The sequence below is a fragment of the Micropterus salmoides genome, unplaced genomic scaffold, assembly GCF_014851395.1.
Source record: "Micropterus salmoides isolate LMB-PRFRI ecotype aquatic unplaced genomic scaffold, ASM1485139v1 Ms_hic_scaffold_22, whole genome shotgun sequence".
Classification (NCBI taxonomy): Eukaryota; Metazoa; Chordata; class Actinopteri; order Centrarchiformes; family Centrarchidae; genus Micropterus; species Micropterus salmoides.
In genome coordinates, this window is record NW_024041373.1 from 13878680 (window position 1) to 13899636 (window position 20957).

Sequence of the window (20957 nt, forward strand, 5' to 3'; positions counted from 1 at the left end):
CTGGTTTAACATCCACCTGACAGGTTGCATTAAAGGCAAAGATTCAGATTTATTCCATACTGTAACTTTAACTTCTAAACTTTGGAAACCAGAGACTCCAGCAGCAAAAACAGCAATATTTCTCACCCTAAGACCCAGCATTATCCTGCAGCAAGGAGAGTGTGTGTGTGTGTGTGTGTGTGTGTGTGTGTGTGTGTGTGTGTGTGTGTGTGTGTGTGTGTGTGTGTGTGACCCTAATGTGGCTGTAGACAATTAAGCAGCTGCGATCCAAACTACAGAGACTAGACACTCTGGTCCACCTGATTGGAAGAGACCCTGCCCTCTCCTCTCCTCTTCCTTAGGAATTGTCCTTAAAGAGGAGTAAGACTCATACTCATACTCGCAACATCTCCAATCCATATATGGATTGAGGCAGAGTAGTCAGTAAAGTAAACTGTAAACTCTGTGAATAATTGAGGGGGAATAGGATGAACTGTGATTGGCTCCAGGAGCATTGCTGTGAACAATCTGTTTATGTGGACTTGTCCAAACAGACTTTGATAGAAAGCATTGCAGCAGGTTGCTTGGAGAGGTTTTGAAGTATGCTTTCAATAATGACGTGATGACCGGTTGGATTGTGCTTGTTCAGTATAACAGAGTGTACTCTGATGATTACCCCACAAATGTGACACTCAGCCTTCCCCACTCTGCAGCAGAACCATGTTTAGTAGAGCTACTTTCATTTGTACAATGTGCGTTGACAATGCTGCATATGGATATAAACAATAGTTTCTGGCCGAGTCCTGCAATAAATATGTTTTTCTTAAAACTACATATAAGCACTGAAGAGTACTTTACCTTCATTACAACTGATTCTGGGATGGAAACTATTTACTGTCTGCGTGCACACAGCTCGGGTTTGTAGACCCAAAGCAGCACTCAAACTCCTTTGTGCCAGTACAGTAAGTCAGCATTGATTCTGACAAAATGAAATTTTGCCATGCAGCGGCATCGCTCTATAGGGATAGCAATGTCGGGGTTTAAGGCTATGGTGCGGACTGAAATATCTTAACAACTATTATGGATTGACATGACATTTAGTACAAACATTCATGGTGCCCAGGGGATGAATCCTAATGCGTTTTCCAATACTTTGGTTTACTTTGGTTACAGAATACCTACAAAACTAATGACATTCAATTCATCCTCAACTGTAGCTACTTTTGTGCTAATTAGCAAATGTTTGCATGCTAACACTAGGAACATCGTAAACATTATACCTGCCTAACATCACTGATGCTAATGTTAACATTTAGAATCTTGTTTTCTGATCATAAACCATATTAAACCTAATCTTTAATTAATGTTTCTTTTGTCTTTTTTTGCTGACTGTGTTTTTATGCTGAACATTAAAAAAGCTGCTGTCCATTCAACAGATGTTTAGTGAAATAATTCATAGCATCTTTAGAGAGATACAAGAACCAAGCCCCAATTATATTTAATATTTCCATTTGACTCTGACAACTAGTTCAAATGTAATTGAAATTAAGTTGCTACACGTCTGATTGATTCATAGTATCTAAAAAGTGTAACAAGTGTGGGTTAAACCAGTTAAACCTAACTGTCTTCAGTTATGTCACTGTTTATATTAAAATATTGTATGTGATCTCAGTATGCTTTAGAGTGAGGAGCTGCCTGTACAGAATGTTTACACAACAGTGCCATCCAGTGTTTGATGCGTTCATTAGGACATACCAAACTGAATTGAACTAACAGATTCAGTTGTTTTGCACTTCTTACTGCATTATTTCTGCAGTTCATTTCATAAAAATGTATAGTTCACATGTTAGGCACACATTTATGTCCTCTGGCACTGTGGTTCGCCACCCCAGTAAAAGTTGATTTCATTTGTATCAGTCATGATCATCAATCATGAAATAAACAAAAGATTCAGGTTAGCCAAATAGCCTTGCTAGGACCAGAGCACTTTTGTTTGTTTATATTAACACGTGAATCATATTGATGCAACTGTCTGCTCAACATCCACACACCCCTCCCTTCTTCAGCAGCTACACACACTGAAGAGGGCCCACACCCCAGTTTGAACGGCACTGCTCTAGCAGATGCTCATTGCGGCTGCTGCTTTTCTGATAAACAGCATGAACACAGGAAATTTGTGCGCCTACAGTAAGCAAGCAAGTGGGTGTGTACAATTTCTGTGTGTGGTTGCAAGAGTATATGCATATGCAAGAGCCAGAGAGAAAAAAAAAACATTGGGGGTTTGGAGATTAATGAGCATGACAAATATGTAATACAAAATTTTATTTATTATTTAAAAAATAGCTCTACGGCAGGGCCAGCCCTCTAAGAGGAAATGCTTATTAAATAAAATAAATAAACTTTCTAATAGCTTGTTTAAAAAAACATAATCTGGTATGAAAAGTTTTTGCGCCAAAGTGCAAAGAAAAGAATTACATGCAATAAAATACTTTTAAATAAACATTCAGTTTGCACTTTTACAGTAAATCTTAACTGTGCAAAACTATTTCAGCTACTCCTCTACATGCTTGCATGCACCCAGAGCCTACACAATTGAGGCCAAATTTTTCTTTAAGAAATAAAATGCCCAAAAAGGTAACTTTCTGTCACAGCGTCATTTTTGGGGATACATTGATCCTTTTGTGTATTTGGAGAGCCCTGTTTTTTCTGCGATCCAGTCGTTGTATTTGGTGACCTGCGTGTAAACGCCTGGTTTGTTCTTCTTGGCACAGCCGTCACCCCAGCTCACCACCCCGAACAGAAACATCCGACCTGACACTTCACACACCAGCGGACCACCAGAGTCATTCTGTGAGGAGAGTACACATCAGTCAGTCAGTGCTCACAGAGTGAAGAAAGGCTCCAGTATGTTTAGATTTGAGCACTTCTATGAAAGTACGTGTCTTCATAGACTGCCAGAATGATAATAATAATTGAGTGACAGTTATGTCCTTCAGACAAGGTAAGCCACTCTTAAATTTCTGTTGTGTAATAAAGTAACACTCATTTGTGATACATTTCTTTCCTAACAGTAGAAATTATTTCACAAAAATATAATCACAATGAAAAAAAAACATGTTAATGTGAAAAGAGATAAATGTAAAGAGATATTCATATAATGCAACCAAAAGTGAAAAAGATCAGAAACTCCCCAATACTAAGACTAACAAGTTTTATTAAGGCTTACAGATGGGCATAAATAAACACATCTACTTGCGATCAGAAGACGATATAATCAATCTAACACTTAGGATGAGAAAAGAGTGCTTCTCAGATTTCCTGTAATACCGCTGGGTTCTGTTCTTTATGCACTTCTGCTTTTGCGCAGACATTTAAAGCAAGACTAAAGTGATTCACTGGTCGCAAGCAAGAAGCCTTCTGTTTTTTTTCTCTTTAGGCCTTTTAACATCCTCTTTCCCAGTGCTCACATGCACATTCACACACTGGGTTCTTAGCTCACCTTGCAGGCATCAGTGCTCCAGTCAGGGCTCCCAGCGCAGAACATGTTCGGAGTGATGAGAGCTCCATAGTATGATTCCTTTTGACAGTCAGTCTGGGAGATCAGATTCACCTTGGCCTGTTTCAGGTACTGTGAGTTGTGCCACGCCACTGCAGACAAAACAGGTGTAGGAATCACTGAAATGGCTGAGAGATCACTCATAAATCTGCAGGTTACAGTTTCTTCAGTACATACGGTAGCGCTCCCTTCCAAATCCTGCAATGCTGCACTGAAATCCTGCAGGAAGCTGGGTGTGACGTGGAGGAAGACACACTGTCCGTGCAGACGCTGACCTCACAGCACATCCTCCATTTTTGCTTTTGATCTTCAACAGTGCTGAAATGCAAAGCAAACACAGCAATGAGTCCTGCACACAAAGCACCCATGCTGCTCTTTCTCTTCCTCACATACATGCACACCATACAGTTGCGCGTACCTATGTCATTGTTGAAGTTGGTCTCATTGTAGTTTTGGTGGATGATCAGTTTTTCTACAGTGAATCTCTGTTGCCCATCATCTGTCTCGTTGATGGCAGACTTCCCCAGGTATACAGACATATGCTGCATGCTAGTCTCATCGCTGAACACAAACAAGTGTGTAAACATTACATACACATATGAGTCATATGTACCATTATAGTAAGTGCAGCGGAGGAAATTGTGTTTTGCGTTGTGTTTTTTTCTCACATATCTGAGAAACAGTGTGCAGCTGTGACAACCCAACAAGGTGCGATGAGAGAGCCACCACAGAGGAAACGGTCACTTTTACGAAAAATAGCAGCGACCCATGGGTGCGACTCTATGGTGGTAAAAGTACCACCCACAATCTTGTGCATCCTCCGCTCAGACCTCTCACCACATGTTCGCTCTGCAGGGACACAGAACAAGTCAGTGTGTGCTGTTGAAGGCGATCATGAGAAGACAATGAGAAAAAGTGCACTTAAACAGCAAAACTACCTGTATCCAGCGGAATCCCTGTTGGTGAAGAACCTGTATGGGAGCAGAAATCAGTGATCATTAGAAAAATCCCCATCAAACACAATACTGACAATGTTGAAATTCCCACTCTCAGCCTTACATCTGGGAATAACGCAGAATTCCTTTACAATTCTCCTTCCTATTCGGACACGACACCACGGCATCAAGCTCTGGTCAGGATTCCTAGCATTCAAGTGACATAATCAATCAAAAACACGATACCTCTCACTATCATATCTAGGTGCCAGATTGGTAACTTAAAGCATACCTGCAGTAATTATGCTTGTCGATTCCCTTTGAAGCCCCCCAAGGGTTTTTAAACCAGTTCCAGTTGAGACATCTGCGGTTGTTTACTGACATGGAAACAGATCCCCTGTAACTGCTCCCTTCCTTAGTCAGACACAACTCTAAAGACCACATTACAAAGAGAGACATGAACATTTTTATGTCTATGAAACAACAGAAGCAGATTATTAAGATTATGTGTTGCCTTGACAGTTGGCTTACCCTCTTCAGAGCCCTGCGGTTGAGGTAAACTAATTTTAGTCCTTCTTTTTGAAAAAACCTGAGAGGAGCACAGACAAACACGTTTTATTTAGATTCATAAACCTTCTGAACCAATGACTATTAAACCCAAAGTCACTTCCTCTTACTGTTGCTTACCGCATTAACACTGAATGCTGCAAGGATGGCGAGGATGACTAACACTCTCATCTTCACTTCGGGTTTTGCTTCTCCTTTTTGGGGATATTTGTGTCTGAAAATGGACTGAAAAAAGAAATAAAAATGACAGAAATGGAACAAACAAACACTGGACGACTGGTTTTGACGCCCCCCTGCCCTTACATGGAATTTATTTTCAGGCACATCACAAGACAGAAACATGTGTGACTAATGAATACACATGTGGCGTCTTTGTCTGTGTTTGAAGTGTGGCCATCTTCATTTCACACACAGTTACGTTTCTGTCGATTGCATGTGTACATCTATTGCAGAGGAGAAGACTGTTCTGTGGCAGTTTTAATGTGCAAGCAACAGCTAGAGCATGCTCACAGTATGCACTCTGTGATAAAAAAAAACAGAATCTCTTCCAAATTAAATTCAATATCAGTTTAGGTTAGTTGATTACTGCATGGCATGCACACACCATTACATCACATTAGCTTTGCAGTGTGCACAGTTCAAACATTCAGTTTCTAAATATTTCTAGGACACAGTATCAATGTGACAATGAACATAAGGAAAATGGATAAACAGTTAAATCTTTGTTTTCAGCGCACAATTTCTGTCAGCAAGCACTCTCCTCTGCCTCTTGTGTGTTTGTGTAGTTTGTCCTCTTTCCGGGTCTACAATATCTACAATTTTGTCATCCAGACTGGCTACATTGTAATTTTATTATGTTGATCTATTCTGTACACAATGTCTATTGCATGTCTGTCGGTCCTGGGAGATCCTCATCTGCTGCTTTTCTTGAGGTTTCCTCCTTTATTTCCCAGTTAAAGGAGTTTTTCTTTCTTCTTATGCGAATCAAGGGTCTAAGGACAGAGGCTGTCCAATGCTATACAGATTGTAAAGCCCCTTGAGGCAAATTTGTTATTTGTGTATTTTGGGCTATATAATGAAGTAAACTAAAACATTAAAGATTTTGCTGAATGTCACAGTCTAGGAAGCTTTCTTAGAGTTATTTTTACCTTTCAGTCCAAACTTGTAGTCCTGATGAAGCCCTTTGTTATTTCTTCAAGATGATGTGACTGTTCTCTCCTCTCTGTACCCTCTGATATGCACCTGAGCTGTGGCAGGACTCACGCTGTTGATTGCTTCGGTTTTACAGTGCTGATCCTCCCCACGTTTCCTCCCATTTAAAAACACACAGGCTACAAGTGGGAGGGGTTTAGGAAAAGAAAACATCACTGGCAACAAATTGCTAATCAGCGGTCTTGACCAAAGAATTTGTCATGTCCTGTGATACATACACATTACACACACCCCTTCTGCCTTTAGAACACAGTGATACAATTTTAAAAAACATATCCAAAATTGGTCATGTATACAATGAGGACTGCTCCAGCTGTGGGTGCAGATGAACAGACTTCACTGAAAGATAGAATGACAGGTTTGAGATTCATGAGTAATACTAATGAACTAAATTCAATAAATATTTTTTCCCATAAAAGACATTTGGATTGTAGGCATTACAACATGTAAGAAAAAATGCTTTGTTAAAGGCATTACATGACATCTTAATGTTAATGCTTAATGTTCAACTGAAGTCTCTTTTGCACTGAAGCACACTAAAGTGGTCTTGATGGGATTTGCTCAAACTGGTGTTTAATTCCTTGCTCCATTGTGTTTGCTTTAAATTTCCCATCAAGAAACTATAAAATTAGATTAAATATTTTTCCACACAATGTACAATGATGTTACATATTCTGTATTTGTTTGCCTCAGAGCTCTAATGAAACACTTACATTCATTGAATAGGGCCCTAATTTTAATAAATTAATTTTAAAATTATTTCCAGATAAGTCACACTGATTTATTTGGGATTTGTGACAGAATTCCAAATAATATTAAAAATCATTAAGAGTCCGTTTCCTCTGATTGTGGCAGATGACACTGTCTGTATCACATTTTTAAACACCACAATGTCTAAGCTCATCCTCAAATCTTCGTCTGTCAAGTAGTAGTAAAGTATGAATATTGCAGTGTTTTGTATTAATTTACATTCATTTACACAAACATTTAAATTGATTCAAAATACAGCTATACTGCTTTTAACTAGATCAAGTAAAACAGTGCAATTTTATTGGCACTTCTGTTATCTATTATCACCATGCATTGCATCTATATTGACTCTTTATCTGCCTGTAACCACATGCAGACAGCAGCATCATTAATCAAGACCACCTATTCTGGAAACTTGAAAGAAAGATCTGGTTCGGATAACAGAGCAGCTGCAATTTCAAAACAACATTCTTTGCACATGTTACACTAGTAATGTAATACAACTTCCCCTAAAACAATAGGCATTGTTATAGATTTTACATGGGGATTTCTTGACTAAAATCTCTGACGCCTGTGTTACTCATGTTTCCTTCTCTTTGATGTGAATAGCCAGATATGACAGCTTTCTGGACCTGAGGTCTTTATGGGATGAGCCAAAAACGTATGATGCCAATTCAGGAAGCATGAATCAACTGAACAATGCATATTGATCAATTTATTTAATGACTCCAATAGCCTTCTCTGATAAATGTCCACACAGCTGTTTTAATTTCAAAACAAGAACTATGTATTCCACAGAAATGAACCAAACCAGGATAACCCAAAATATTTGTGGTTGAAGCCAGCTGCAACCTGGAGAATTTTGATTATTTTGCCTCTCCCAGTCTTCTCTGAATTTGCCCTCCATATTCTGTAAAGGCTAAAAAAAAAATACCTCCTTTGAATTCTTGGTATCTTCATCAACTCGCTCTAATACAACACCTCCAGACTTTGTTAATCTCTACAATTGCACCAGAAAAGTAAGGGGTGTTGATGATACTGTGTTGGGGTGAGACAGGTTATCAGTGAACAGATAACATTTCTTGTGTATAAATATGATATTTACAACATATATAAAATTATTGTGGATTTTTTTAGGAGATGGACTGACCATGGGCATGGCCTCAGACTTTGTATGACAACAGTATAGCTCTGACTCTGTACGTAGCCGTGCATTGCCACGGTTTTTCCATGTGCTGTGTTACTCCCCTATATCAGGGTCACAGTCTGTACTCTAACATGTATGAGCTTATATATATATATATAGACAGTGCACATGGTGATTGAGGAAGTAAAAATTAGAAATGCAAGCCTACAGAAAATAAACTGAAGTCATATGCAAAACACATCCCACTCAACAGTCCTCTTACTCCTGTTTCTGAAGGAACAAACACAAAACCTGAGGAGCTACAGTAAAAGCCAATAGAAACCACTGAGAACATTTACCGTCACTCTCCAAACTATTCACATTTAAATCAAATCAAGGGCTGACACTGGTGATAGGAATTACAGATCACATGTTCTCAGCTTCTCTATTCAATCATAAGATACCTGTCTGCTTCCCTTTCGAGTGTACTGAGAAAAAAAAAGATTTGATTTAAAGAAAATAAAAATATTGTTTGGTCAAAGAGTTTCTAGGGCAGGTGTGCATGCATATGACTTATTTAATTTTATCACTATTTATTGTAATCTTTCAGTCTGAATGAATCGCCTGTACATCTTTATAGTCTTTATTCACATCTTTATTCATCAATCATTTTTTATTGGATAAGTTTGCACTTATATCTGAAATCGGTCTTGCTTCACAAACTGTTTCACAGAGAGGGGAACACACACCACAAAAACACAGTCAGTTGGAGGTGTTTCATTGTTACCAATACCAGCACTTACCCTCATTGCGTCAGCGATTTAAGCATGTTGTCATATTTCTTGACCAATTGTACATTTCTCACGGTCTATTGTGAGCTCATCGTCTGTTTTAATAGATTGAGAAATTCTGAGTTCTCCCTGAAACGTCAAATGTCTGGACCCTTACACTGTCATTTAATCATATTGTCCAAAACACACACACATACATTTCATTGTATCTATTTAATTTAGTGGTGCAATTTTAATTCTCAGTGAAAGGTTCGTTGGGCTTGAAATCCTACGACCCATCGACGTCACCAAACTGTTGCATTCTTCATTTGTGATGCTATTCTAGGCTTTTTCCCGCAGCTTCGTTCAGTTCTTGTTTGTTTCGGAGTGTTTCTCCCTTCAGTCACCTCCTAAGGAGGTGAAATGCATGCTCTATTGGTTAAGGTCAGGTGATTGACTTGGCCAGTCTAAAACCTTCTGTTTCCCCCTCATGAAGTCCTTTGTTTTGTTGGCAGTGTGCTTTGGGTCATTCTCCTGCTGCATGATGAACTTCCTCCCGATTAGTTTCAATGCATTTCTCCGTACATTAGCAGACAAAATGTTTCTGTACTACCATCATCAGTTACATCATCAATAAATATTAATGAGCCTGTTCCAGAAGCAGCCATGCAGGCCCAAGCCATGACATTACCTCCACCATGCTTCACAGATGAGCTTGTGTGCTTCGGATCATAAACAGTTCCTTTCTTTCTCCACACTTTGGCCTTTCCATCACTTTGGTAGAGATTAATCTTGGTCTCAATTTTCCTTCTTTTCTCAGCTTGACACTGGCTTTCTTGCCTCCCATAGACAGCTCTCTGGTCTTCTTGTTGGTTTATCCTCTTTAACAGGAAATGTCTTTATGGGTTTGTACCAAGGATGAAAACTTAGACTAGTCATGCAGAGCTATTTAATGTTTGGACAATCAACCTAAAAGGCAACACCTGGGAAACAAGTAACATTTGTCACACGTTCCAATAGTTTTGCTCACTTGAAAAATGGGTGGATTCAAACAAAGGGTGGTTTGTCCTTTTTTGTTTAACACATCTAGGCTAGAAGTGAATACCACAAAATGGGAGCTGAAATTCTGAACTCTCGTCTCATACTCATCTTTTGATCTTAAACCCAAATGTCTTCAATGAACAACAAAAACTAAGGAATTTGCCTTACCGTTCCAATAGCCTACCATTGGAGGGTACTGTATATTGTGTATGGGAATTGTATGCTCTGAAAGTTGGTGTTTATTTATGCTTATGTTTTCTAGCATGTGCGCAGGACTCTACTGAAAAGGAGATCTTGAGTAGGTACATGAGTAGCTACACAGCTTCAGAGACACCTTATCTGTCCCTTTCAGTCGGTGCACTGTACTGTAATGACTGTCAGGTCCTAGGTGCGTTTGACCTCATGTGGCGCTGCCAGCGCCGACTTAACGTGATGCATGCTGGACTTAAAATAAGGTATGCTGGTTAGAAATCGTGTCCGACTTTACGGCGCCGTTTTTATACCCCTGCAGTCACCCGCAGTCATCTTGAACGCGCCTCCTGACTGAAGCTGTGCGTATGGCACCATCTACTGAACAGATTAAGACCATGTCAAACTTTTGGAAATATTCGTTCTGAGCTGCTACCGATGGATGCTCAAATGGTAAAAAGAAAAGTAAAACGAATAGGTTTATTTAAACACCTGATGATGTTAAATCCATCCCACTTTGTTTGTTTGGTGTGGGATGGGAAATCCCCAACAGAAGGAGCCGTCCTGCAGAGAGCCCCATGTGTCCTGTCCGCTGCTGTTCAACCATACACGCATGCGCAGAAACGACGCCTGCCTGTCAGTCTACTTTCACTTTGCGCAGATATCGTCTCCAGCTACAGCTTTCCACATCAAAACTACAACTAAACGCAACATAAAATTTAAATTTAAAGCCGCGTTTGATGGGCTGTGAAGGCAGAGGGTTAAACTGCGTCGGTTCAGCCTTCTTGTTTAAAACACTCAATAAGAAAACGAACCGTTAACAACACGGTTAACGTTAGCTAACTCCGAAGCAACAATGTTCTGACATCTAACTTAACGTTAAAGTAAGCTAGTTGTTACCGGTCGACTCTGACCCCACGGACAGGTGAGTTGATAACGTTTGTGGAGTGAGGTGCTGCTTCTGGTAGACATTTTGTTCAACATAGTCAAGCTGTCTTGAATTATGTGACTTTTACCCATCTAACATTGGCTAACCCGATCAACAACAAAAGGCTCTTAACCTTTGGTTTATTAGGACAGCTAACGTTAACAGTTAACGTTAGTGCAACATCGAGATTAAAGCAGTAGATTAAACAAAACTGCTGATCCCCGTGGGGAAATCAGGTCACTGTAGCAGCAAAGAGTTATATGCAGCAAGGTAAACATGACAAAAGTCAATGTGCACCACTGGAATATAAAAAAGCAACAAAAGAAAACAGATAATTAGATAATTTATCTAATACAAAAACCAGCTATAAAATAGAGTGAAAATACACATTAGGATTTAATATGCAGTTGATTTTTAGCATGTTAAGTGGTATATGGTTTACTAATGTGAAGTTCACTGATGAAGAAAACATAATACATATTAATAAGTGGGAAAGGCATAGCTGTGTAAATGCGTAGATAATAAGACTTGAACAGCAGAAGCCTTGATGAAGGTCTACAGTGTTTCTGAACAGTGACAGATTTTTTCTTTTTTGGCTCTTTTTAGCGGAGGTCTCTAGCAGCCGTTGTCCAGCGGCTCCAGGAGACCTCACACTATGGAGCGGACTGCACTCAAACAGAGCCAGCTGTGTGGCTCCTGGGAGATGAAGGACAGACTTGGGACAGGAGGCTTTGGGCATGTCTACCTGTACCAGCACCTTGTAAGTTCTGCCATCCCCCTGTATGCTGAGGAGAGCAGATGTTTCTCTGGCTTGGTTTTATTCCCTGTCTGTGTTTGGAGCAGGAGTTGGGAGAGAAGATAGCTGTGAAACTTTGCCGCCTGGAGCTGAACTCCAAGAATAAAGACCGCTGGAGCAGAGAGATTCAGATCATGAAGAAGTGAGTCATCAGCTTGTGTTCACAAAGGAGTACACAAACAAACATCATTGCACATTTTTTTCATATCAAACCATTGCTGTATGTTTGGCTCTCTTTCTGTTATAGGCTGAAACATGTGAACATTGTTCAGGCCAGAGAAGTTCCAGAAGAGCTGAGCTCAATTGCTTTAAATGACTTACCTCTGCTGGCCATGGAGTACTGCTCAAGAGGAGACCTACGCAAGGTACCAAGTGGGTATTTTATAAAGACCCTAAACAATTTGTTTTCTTTTAAATATTGCACTACTAACCTGTATACCTGTTTATCTAGGTGTTGAATAAACCGGAAAATTGTTGTGGACTAAAGGAGAGTGAAATCCTCTTGCTGCTCAGTGACATTGGTAAAATTTTCCCCAGCTTTTACTTTGTCAAAAAGGTCACTGTTATCACAACTTGATGCATTATTTATATATATATGCAATGATTTATTTTATTTGCTTACAAACACAGGTTCTGGTATCCAGTATCTCCATGAAAATAAGATAATCCACAGAGATTTAAAACCAGAGAACATAGTTCTGCAGGATGTTGATGGGAAGGTGAACTCATTTACCATTGTAACATGCATTCAGCCTGCGTAATCTGCAATTTCATATATTAAATGGTTTTCTGTGTCTTGCTCTCATTATGAAACTGTGTTTTCCTCCAGCTAGTCCATAAAATCATAGATCTGGGTTATGCAAAAGACCTAGATCAGGGCAGTCTCTGCACATCCTTTGTTGGAACGCTCCAGTATTTGGTAAGGGTTGCATCAGTAATGCAAGAAATGGGATTTATTTTTTTTATTTTTCATGTCAGCAATCAAGCCCTGTTTTATAAATCCATCTCTGTGTGCCAGGCTCCAGAGCTCTTTGAAAGTAAACGTTACACTGTAACTGTGGACTACTGGAGCTTTGGCACAGTGCTCTTTGAATGCACTTGTGGCTTTCGCCCCTTTTTACACCACATGCAGCCCGTACAGTGGTAAGTCAACATAGCAACAGTGCATTATGAAACCTGGGTGCACGTGTGACATTAAAACACACATTTGGGGGATTTAACATTAACATCTAGTCTTTGAATGTTTGCATGTTTGCTGCTTTTGTAGGACAAGTAAAGTCAAGAACAAAGGTCCCAAAGACATCATGGCAGTAGAAGACATGAATGGAGAAATCCGATTCTCCACACATCTCCCATATCCCAACAATCTCAGCAGGTAGAGACAGAAAGACACTTTGTCGTATCTTAAGTGTATCTCATTGTAACTTGTATCTAACGTGTGTGTGTGTGTGTGTGTGTGTGTGTTCATAGGCCACTGCTGGAACCAATTGAGTCTCTTCTACAGATGCTGTTACAGTGGGAACCCACGGAACGTGGTGGAGGGCTGGATCCTGACACAAACAAGCTGTGCTGCTACACAGTTCTACAGAATCTTCTCGACATGAAGGTAATAATATGAATCGTACCTTATTGAGTGTATCGTGTCATATATGTCAGGTGAGGTCAGCACACAAAGCAAAACCTCCTTGCTTTGTGCCTTTCTTTCTCCAGGTGATTCATGTGTTGGACATGACGTCAGCACAGCTGCACTCGTTGGTTTTGGGTGCTGAGGAGAGCTTACACTCCCTGCAGCTTCGTCTGGAGACACACACTCAGTCACACATCTCCCCGCTGAGTCAAGAGCTGCTGCTTGAGACGGGAATCTCCCTCGACCCACGCAGACTTCCCGCACACTGTCTGCCAGATGGATTGGTATGTGACACACACACACACACACACACACACACACACACACATAAATAAATAAAGATATCTTGTTGTTTGACAACATGTTTGCAGACTGTATAAATTGATGAACGACAATTGTTTGCTTCCAGCCTTACTTGAAGAAAATGTTTCTGCAAATCTAAACCTCAGCATAGAGTTTTGGGTTTTACCATATTTGCTTTCTGCTTTCAGCGAGGCTGGGACACCTCCATCGTCTTCCTGTTTGATAAGAGCCTGGCCAAGTACTCTGGGCCACTGACTGCCAGACCTCTGCCAGACAGTGTCAACTTTATAGGTGAGATGTATAACTGTACAGTGTATGCTGAGCTGTAAAATTATGCTTCCTTTGGCTATTTGTTTCTTAATTTGTGATAAAGCTTATTTAACATTAATAGAGACACCCAAATCATGAATATGCCTTGGCGCTCTGAACCTTTCTCAACACTTAAACTTAAAATGAGTGACTTCCCTGATAAAACCATTGAAACCAGAAATTGTTAGATGTTTAGCAGGTTAGATTCTTACCTGATTTTGTCTACTGACAAAAATGTTAATTAGATAAAGTAAATTACAGTGATCGACGGTACGCACGATTTATTCTCAGTTTACAACGAGTTTTTGGTCTGACACACCTGTCATTAAGACTGGTGTGAGTGCAAGATCTGTTGATGTTTTCACCCCAAAATACTTGGAAGGTTCTAGCAAATTCTTTAGTTAATGTGGGAATTGTGTCTCTTTTGTGGACTATGTGTTGTCTCAGTGAGGGAGACTAAAACACAGCTCCCACTGTCTGCACTGAGAAAGGTGTGGGGCGAAGCAGTCAGCTACATCTGTGGACTGAAAGAGGACTACATTCGCCTCTACCAGGGGCAGAGGGCTGCCATGTGAGTGCACAAACACACACATATACGCACGCACACACCCACACACTGAAAATTTTTTACCTTGTGCTTCTGTGTGTGTGCAGGCTGAGTCTGCTTCGCTACAACACCAACTTGACACGGTACAAGAACATGCTGTTCTCCCACTCGCAGCAGCTCCAAGCCAAGCTGGCTTTTTTTAAGACCAGTATCCAGTACGACCTTGAGCGATACACCAAGCAGAGAAACACCGGCGTCTGTGAGTGCTTGTTAATCTCCTGCTGTGATACATAATTTGAAGTAATGGCTGAAGCTTTAAGTGTGCTATCTGCTGTGTTTTTCTGAAGCTTCTGAAAAGTTGCTGAAGACCTGGCAGGAAAATGAAGAGAAGGCTGATGGGTATACGAAGGTAGGACAGTTATTAGTAGTAGTGTAGTATTTCTACACAAACGTACTTAGTTATTTTAAAATGGTACATACTAAGGGTGTTTCTGCTTTAGGTTGCAGATTTGGGGTATCTGGATGAAGAGATAGTGGCTCTACATTCTGAGATCGTGGAGTTGCAGAGGAGTCCATTTGCAAGGAGACAGGAGGATGTAATGCAACAGCTGTCAGTATCTCTCTGTTATATTTACACTATAATCATTTCCTTAAAGGACAGGTTCACATTACTTCAAGTGTGTCTTAATAGTCAGATGCCCATATGTACATTGAAACAGTGTTTGATTGCTGTAATCATTCCTTTTGTTCATACTGGCCATTAAGAAATCCATTCTCGAAGTGGTTTCAGTGGAAGTGATGGGGGGCACTTTGTGTTACTGTCCTTCTGCTGCAGTTCAGCAAAGCACTGTCTGGGTAACACAATGGAATTTGATACTAAACAGACTGATTTGATTACATTAGCCTGCTGAAGACGCATATTAACTTCAGATGAACTTTAGAAAATATGTTTGAATGGAATAACAACTGTAGATTTTCTCCCCATCACTCTGGTGTGCACATGTTAACACTCTCTCTTTGTTTGTGTTTTTTGTCAGTGAGAACAAGGCTATTGAACTCTACAAGCAACTGAAAGCTAAATGCAAAAGTTTGTACAATTCATTTCAAATTAAAAATAGTATACTGGTTACAGGGGCTGGGGCTCGTGCTTCTGATAATGCCTGTTGCTATGCATACAATTCAGTTGTACAACAGAAGTGTGGCAAGATGTGCAGCATCTAGCAGCATGTAGCATGTGTTTACATAGCCGTGTCAGATGATAGTACATGGATGATCTTAAGATTATTTGTTCACCCAGGTCATGACCCTCCACATGGCTACAGTGACAGCTCAGACATGGTGAAGACCATTCTCCAAACAGTTCAGAACCAGGACAGAGTGCTGAAAGACATGTACACTCACCTGAGGTGATATATCCACAAGTGTCTGTCCAAACAGATACACACACACACACACACACACACACACACACACACACACACACACACACACAGAGAGCCATGCAAAGTTTAGCACAACTTGGGTATCATTTTACAGTTCCCTGTGTATCATTTGTGGTTTTCCCCATCTCGCTCTTTTTCTGTAGTACAATTCTGGTGTGTAAGCGGCGCATCCTTGATTTGTTCCCTAAGTTGGAAAAGGCTGTAAAAAACATAAAAACTGCAGAGGCAGCAGTTATTCAGATGCAAACGAAGAGACAGAAAGAGTTCTGGTACCTCCTCAAGATTGCCTGTGTGAGTATATAACAAATGGCACTACAGAAAATATTCTTAGCTATCAGTGATGTTTTAGGAGCTTAGAGCTCTGCGATACACTATTAAATGTATAAGTCAAATAATACTGTTGTTAATGCAGTGTGTGGCTGTGTGTTTAGGCCCAGAGAAATGCTTCATCACCGTCACTTATGCAGCAACCCACTGACAGGTAAGATCTGTACAAGTATCTGCCAGAAGATCCACAGATTCTCAGTATGTATTAGAGTTTCAATCAAACATTGGTTAACAGAATAACCACACTAAAACATCAGGTGGCTTTTTCTCTGTTATTAAATTATCTGCAGTTTAGAAGATGAGTTTATGCATACACTGTGCAGAATGAATTAAGGATCTCTTAAAACCAGCTGCTAGCGGGGTTTTTAAATCACAAAGCTGCCACAAGAGGTCACCCCATGCACCTCAAAGTTTAATTGGCTTGTAGAAGCAGGACTCATCTCACAATAATATAGAGCCCCCAAGTCTAACACTCACACGAAAACACATTCATACAGTGAATTTAGAATCTTTTGTCTCTTTCAGTAAAACTGTTCATCAGTTACTGGATGAGAATGAGCTTTATCTGAGTCAGCTAACTTCTCTGCTGCAAGACGCCAATCAGGAGATGGAGCACAGTGTCATGGTAGGTCATGGTGGTATATTTGATTGCAGAAGGCTACCAGTGGTGGGCAGAGTAGTGCAAATCTTTACTCAACTAAAAGAACAATTACTCAAACTAATGGGAACCAATGCGAATTAGAGAAAAGAAATAGGCTAATTTCCATCAAAAGAAAGCCATGCTGTGCGCAGCGAGAGGATTCTGTTAATATATCAGTGTTAATCCAGTGGTTACATGACTACGACGTGTATGCAGTGTGTAGCCTACATTTGTTGTGCATAGACTACACTTTTAATACGCCATTAATGGAAAGTGAAAGTATTTCTACTGACTTGTGGAAGGGCAATGCAGGCTGCTTTCCAACATGGCCACTAGTGGCATAGTGTGCAGTTACTAGATTTGAGTTACATTAGAACAAGAACCAGACCTTAAATTAAAAAAGATAGCCTGATTTTTAAAATTTTGCATCTGCCCGGCTCATTAATATCTGGCACAAGCGCATGTATTTTTGTACCGCAAGGGAGACGGGATAAAGCTCTCCTGCGTAACTGCACGCACACAGCTTGGATGAAAGGTCATTTTGGTTAATGTAGCAAAATGCAGAGGAGAAAACTGACTAGTTGTGGCAAAGGTATAAATGGCAAATCTAGCAAAGTTAAAAGTAGATTATTGGCCCAAAAAATACTCAAAAAGGAGTAAAAGTACAATTTAAAAAAAGTACATGACAAGTTACTGCTTCTAAAAATTTAAAACTACTTTTTTACTCATTTGCGTTACTTGTAACAAGTTACTACCCACCCCTAGTCACCACCACATGTATGTTCACTGTATGTACTGTATGTAGGTTATTGTGTATATTGTGTATTGACTTTTTCCTTTTTAAATCCATTCATTTGTCTTGACTAGATCAGGAAGGTTCACCTGTTCGAAGTTGAGGTTGAAGTTGTTAGATGAGAGAATGGCATGAAAACGTTCAGGAGATGGAGAACAGTATGTTTATAAGGTGTTTGTTCTCTCTCCAGGAGCAGGACTGGAGCTGGACTCGGTACGGAGTTGTGACAACCCGACCTCAGAAGCTGTAGAAACTGACCAAAGACTTGATGTTACGAGTCAAAGTTATAGACTGTATACAAGTGCCTTATCAGAGTTATTCTATCTGAAAGCTTTGTGATTCCATACTATGTATTTTACATACATTTTAATGCTGCAAGACAAAGTGTGAAACAGCATGATGCAGTACGCTTTTCATATTTTAACTTAGCTTTTAAATTTCAATAATATATTTCCAGCTGTAACCAAGACTTATTTATTTTATTTACTATTAGAGTCAATATTGCTGCTGACAACTTTTGTGTGATGGAATGTGAATAAATGTTATAAATGTATGGCACATATTGCCTGATTTGTCTTCAAGTTTAAATGTGGATTTTCTTAGAATCAGTTTGTCTTTCCTCTGCAAGTGTTCAACTGTATACGAAAGAAAGTATCTGGTTTTTACATTCACACAGTAGACCAGACAACTGTCTGCACACATACAGGAAATTGCTTGTTTATAAGACCCTGGGTTCAAATGTCTCTTGGGAGGCTCTGAAATCCAAAAGGCAAGTAGGCAAAGCAACAATAACATGCTTAAAATAATATGAATACTACAAAAATAAAGTGACAGATATTGTTAAAGACAGTGGAGATCAGTTTAAATCAGTTGAGCTTTATTGTAATTGGAATTAGAAATTTACATTGCCAAAACATGCACATGAACAAAAGATTATATTTCATCTTACATCTTAAAATGATTCACTAAAGGAGGAAGTATCCTGTCGTGTGGAAGACTTCTTTGTAACCATGCAAAATGAATATAGTATGCAAAGCAATGCTGAATCTTCACCTATTATATACTGACCTTTGTCATTAAGTCCATGTTATGGTTTGTAAAGGTATAGTTTTCATATTTAAACCACTGTCTGGGTAAACAGTACAGTTAGTTTAGTATTTGAATTAAATGCCAGACACTGAAAAGATAATACACTAAAGTACTGTTAGTGTTAATTAGTCTGAAAGTGAAAAATGGATATTTATTTGTCTGCTGTGTGTAATTTGAGGATGGCTCCTTTATCAGAGTCCATTTAAAAAAAGCTCAGTTACATTTCAGTGGAAAATACTGGTTTTACTTCCCTGTTTGTGGCTTATAGTAAAGTAAGGTATGCTTTATTGTCACATAATGTAGCAAAAATTCATTCTCTGCATTTAATCCATCCCGCAAGGGACCAACTCCCGATCTGAGCCAGTGTCACCGGTCAACGGCACTGACTGGAGAACCTAACATATTTGCATTTTCTCATTACATTGAACTTCTTTTTAAGTTCATACATACATACAAAACGTATAAAATGCAAAAAATGATGATGTGTTAGAGCAGTAGGCCTATGTGTATTAGAGTTCTGGGTTTATTTATTAGTACATTTGAATAAAATATGTTACAGTATACCCACTAAACATGTTCAGTTCTTTGTCAGCCGCTTGTCATGCAGCTGTTTAACTGTGCCATGCAGTCTTTCGGTTTCTAGCTTATGAAGTTCATCTTAATATGGGTCATGAAACATTTTTAAATGATTGTGCAATAAGAAATAAAATACAGCAATGCAAAAGAGATACAATAAGAAGCATGACATTGCTTACATATTACACATACACCTGCACAATACACACACAGAAATGCCAACAGTCTGAGCAGCTGCAGGAAGCTAAGAGGAAATATAAACCGGGATATCTTTCCTTTCATCATGTGTATAAAAAAAATGTAAAGGTACATATTGAAGAGGTGGATGAAAATGGCTGAAATGACCATTACTGTAAACGACAATGATGTGGACTGTTAGGACTGTGTGCACTCTTGTGAAACATTATTAAATAAATAATTGCTTTATACATTAAGTACTGCTTTCCTTTTTGAAATTCAAAGTGGTCTGAAGAGTATGTACCAAAGACTAATATAGAGCGTGTATGGGCAATGTGGAAAGCACATTTGTGTGGGGAAACATCTGAAGCCTGTGATTGGTAGGTTCAGGCCAATAGGATCGTGACTCATTAACATATTGTCGCTAAACATCATGGGAAAAACTGGGGGAAAAAAAACCCTAACTAAAATACTAACTGATCCCAGTCCAGGAAGGCAAAACACTTCAGCGTGTTTACCGCTTAAACGCGAACTCTATACGCTCCATATGCGGCGAAGAAATTTAAGGTCAACACCGTGACAGTGAACGCCTGTGTAACACAGCGCTATATAAACGACACGCCTCCATTTCTGCTATTGGATGTGAGGGCGATCTGGCTGCGACATCTGTCACCCCATTGATCGCTAGGGTTGATTCGGCTGATCTGGCTGGCTAGGCGGGTGTCCCCTTCCTCCCTCACCGCTCCATGTGTGTCCCTCCCGAAGCCCCGCGCTCGGTGGAAGAGGACGTGGTCCCCCCGGCGGACGACCATCCATCGGTGTACCAGTAGCTGCGCTCCCCTGCTAGAACCTCCAAACAAGCTCAAGGCCCATTTGTAGGAGAAACGTAGGGAAGTTAAGCTCCAAGCGTCAGACACATCCAAATGAGGCACTGCACGTGGCAGTCTGCCTTCCTTTTTGGTAAAGCTTTAAAAATTAAACGTTAATTAAAAATATTCACATTAATTTTAACTAACTAACAATAATACACACTATTTGTAACACAATTATAGAACAACACAACAAAACGTAACATTTTTATTTTGTCCAATTTATTGATACTAAAAAATATATATTTCACCCATCCACCCCCTTGCACCAGCAGGCTCAGGTAGAAGAGCTTCTTCCTTGAGACTGTGACTCTGCTGAACTCCACACCTTTAATCTGCGATCACTTTTGCTCTCATCATTTGCACTGCTCACAGCCCTTAAACATATATCTTATTTGCACTATTCATA

The 20957-nt window shown here is 39.7% G+C and overlaps 2 protein-coding genes across 3 annotated transcripts; one reads left to right on the plus strand and one right to left on the minus strand.

Moving 5' to 3' along the window:
- Window positions 1-2286: 2286 nt before the first annotated feature.
- Window positions 2287-6324, minus strand: LOC119917749 (urokinase-type plasminogen activator-like). Its single transcript, XM_038738187.1, has 11 exons — window positions 6186-6324; window positions 5158-5262; window positions 5002-5059; window positions 4763-4901; window positions 4595-4677; window positions 4474-4506; window positions 4204-4384; window positions 3954-4096; window positions 3713-3853; window positions 3479-3627; window positions 2287-2827 (listed from the first exon to the last, which is right to left on the minus strand). The coding sequence occupies exons 2-11, from the start codon at window positions 5206-5208 to the stop codon at window positions 2633-2635; spliced, it is 1173 nt and encodes a 390-aa protein (XP_038594115.1). The 5' UTR covers window positions 5209-5262; window positions 6186-6324; the 3' UTR covers window positions 2287-2632.
- A 4426-nt stretch (window positions 6325-10750) lies between these two features.
- Window positions 10751-18395, plus strand: LOC119917364 (inhibitor of nuclear factor kappa-B kinase subunit alpha-like). 2 transcript variants are annotated; one of them, XM_038737671.1, is made up of 22 exons: window positions 10751-11050; window positions 11660-11813; window positions 11897-11991; window positions 12097-12214; window positions 12301-12370; window positions 12480-12568; window positions 12679-12768; window positions 12868-12992; window positions 13117-13224; window positions 13320-13455; window positions 13560-13760; window positions 13968-14070; window positions 14536-14659; window positions 14743-14894; window positions 14983-15044; window positions 15136-15245; window positions 15673-15722; window positions 15933-16041; window positions 16221-16368; window positions 16509-16558; window positions 16930-17029; window positions 18028-18395. In XM_038737671.1, exons 2-22 carry the CDS (start codon window positions 11709-11711, stop codon window positions 18085-18087), a joined length of 2205 nt encoding a protein of 734 aa, XP_038593599.1. In that variant the 5' UTR covers window positions 10751-11050; window positions 11660-11708; the 3' UTR covers window positions 18088-18395. The 2 variants fall into 2 exon arrangements, with proteins under 2 accessions (XP_038593599.1, XP_038593600.1); XM_038737672.1 differs by lacking the exons at window positions 10751-11050; window positions 11660-11813 and having other exon boundaries at window positions 12097-12221.
- Window positions 18396-20957: the final 2562 nt, after the last annotated feature.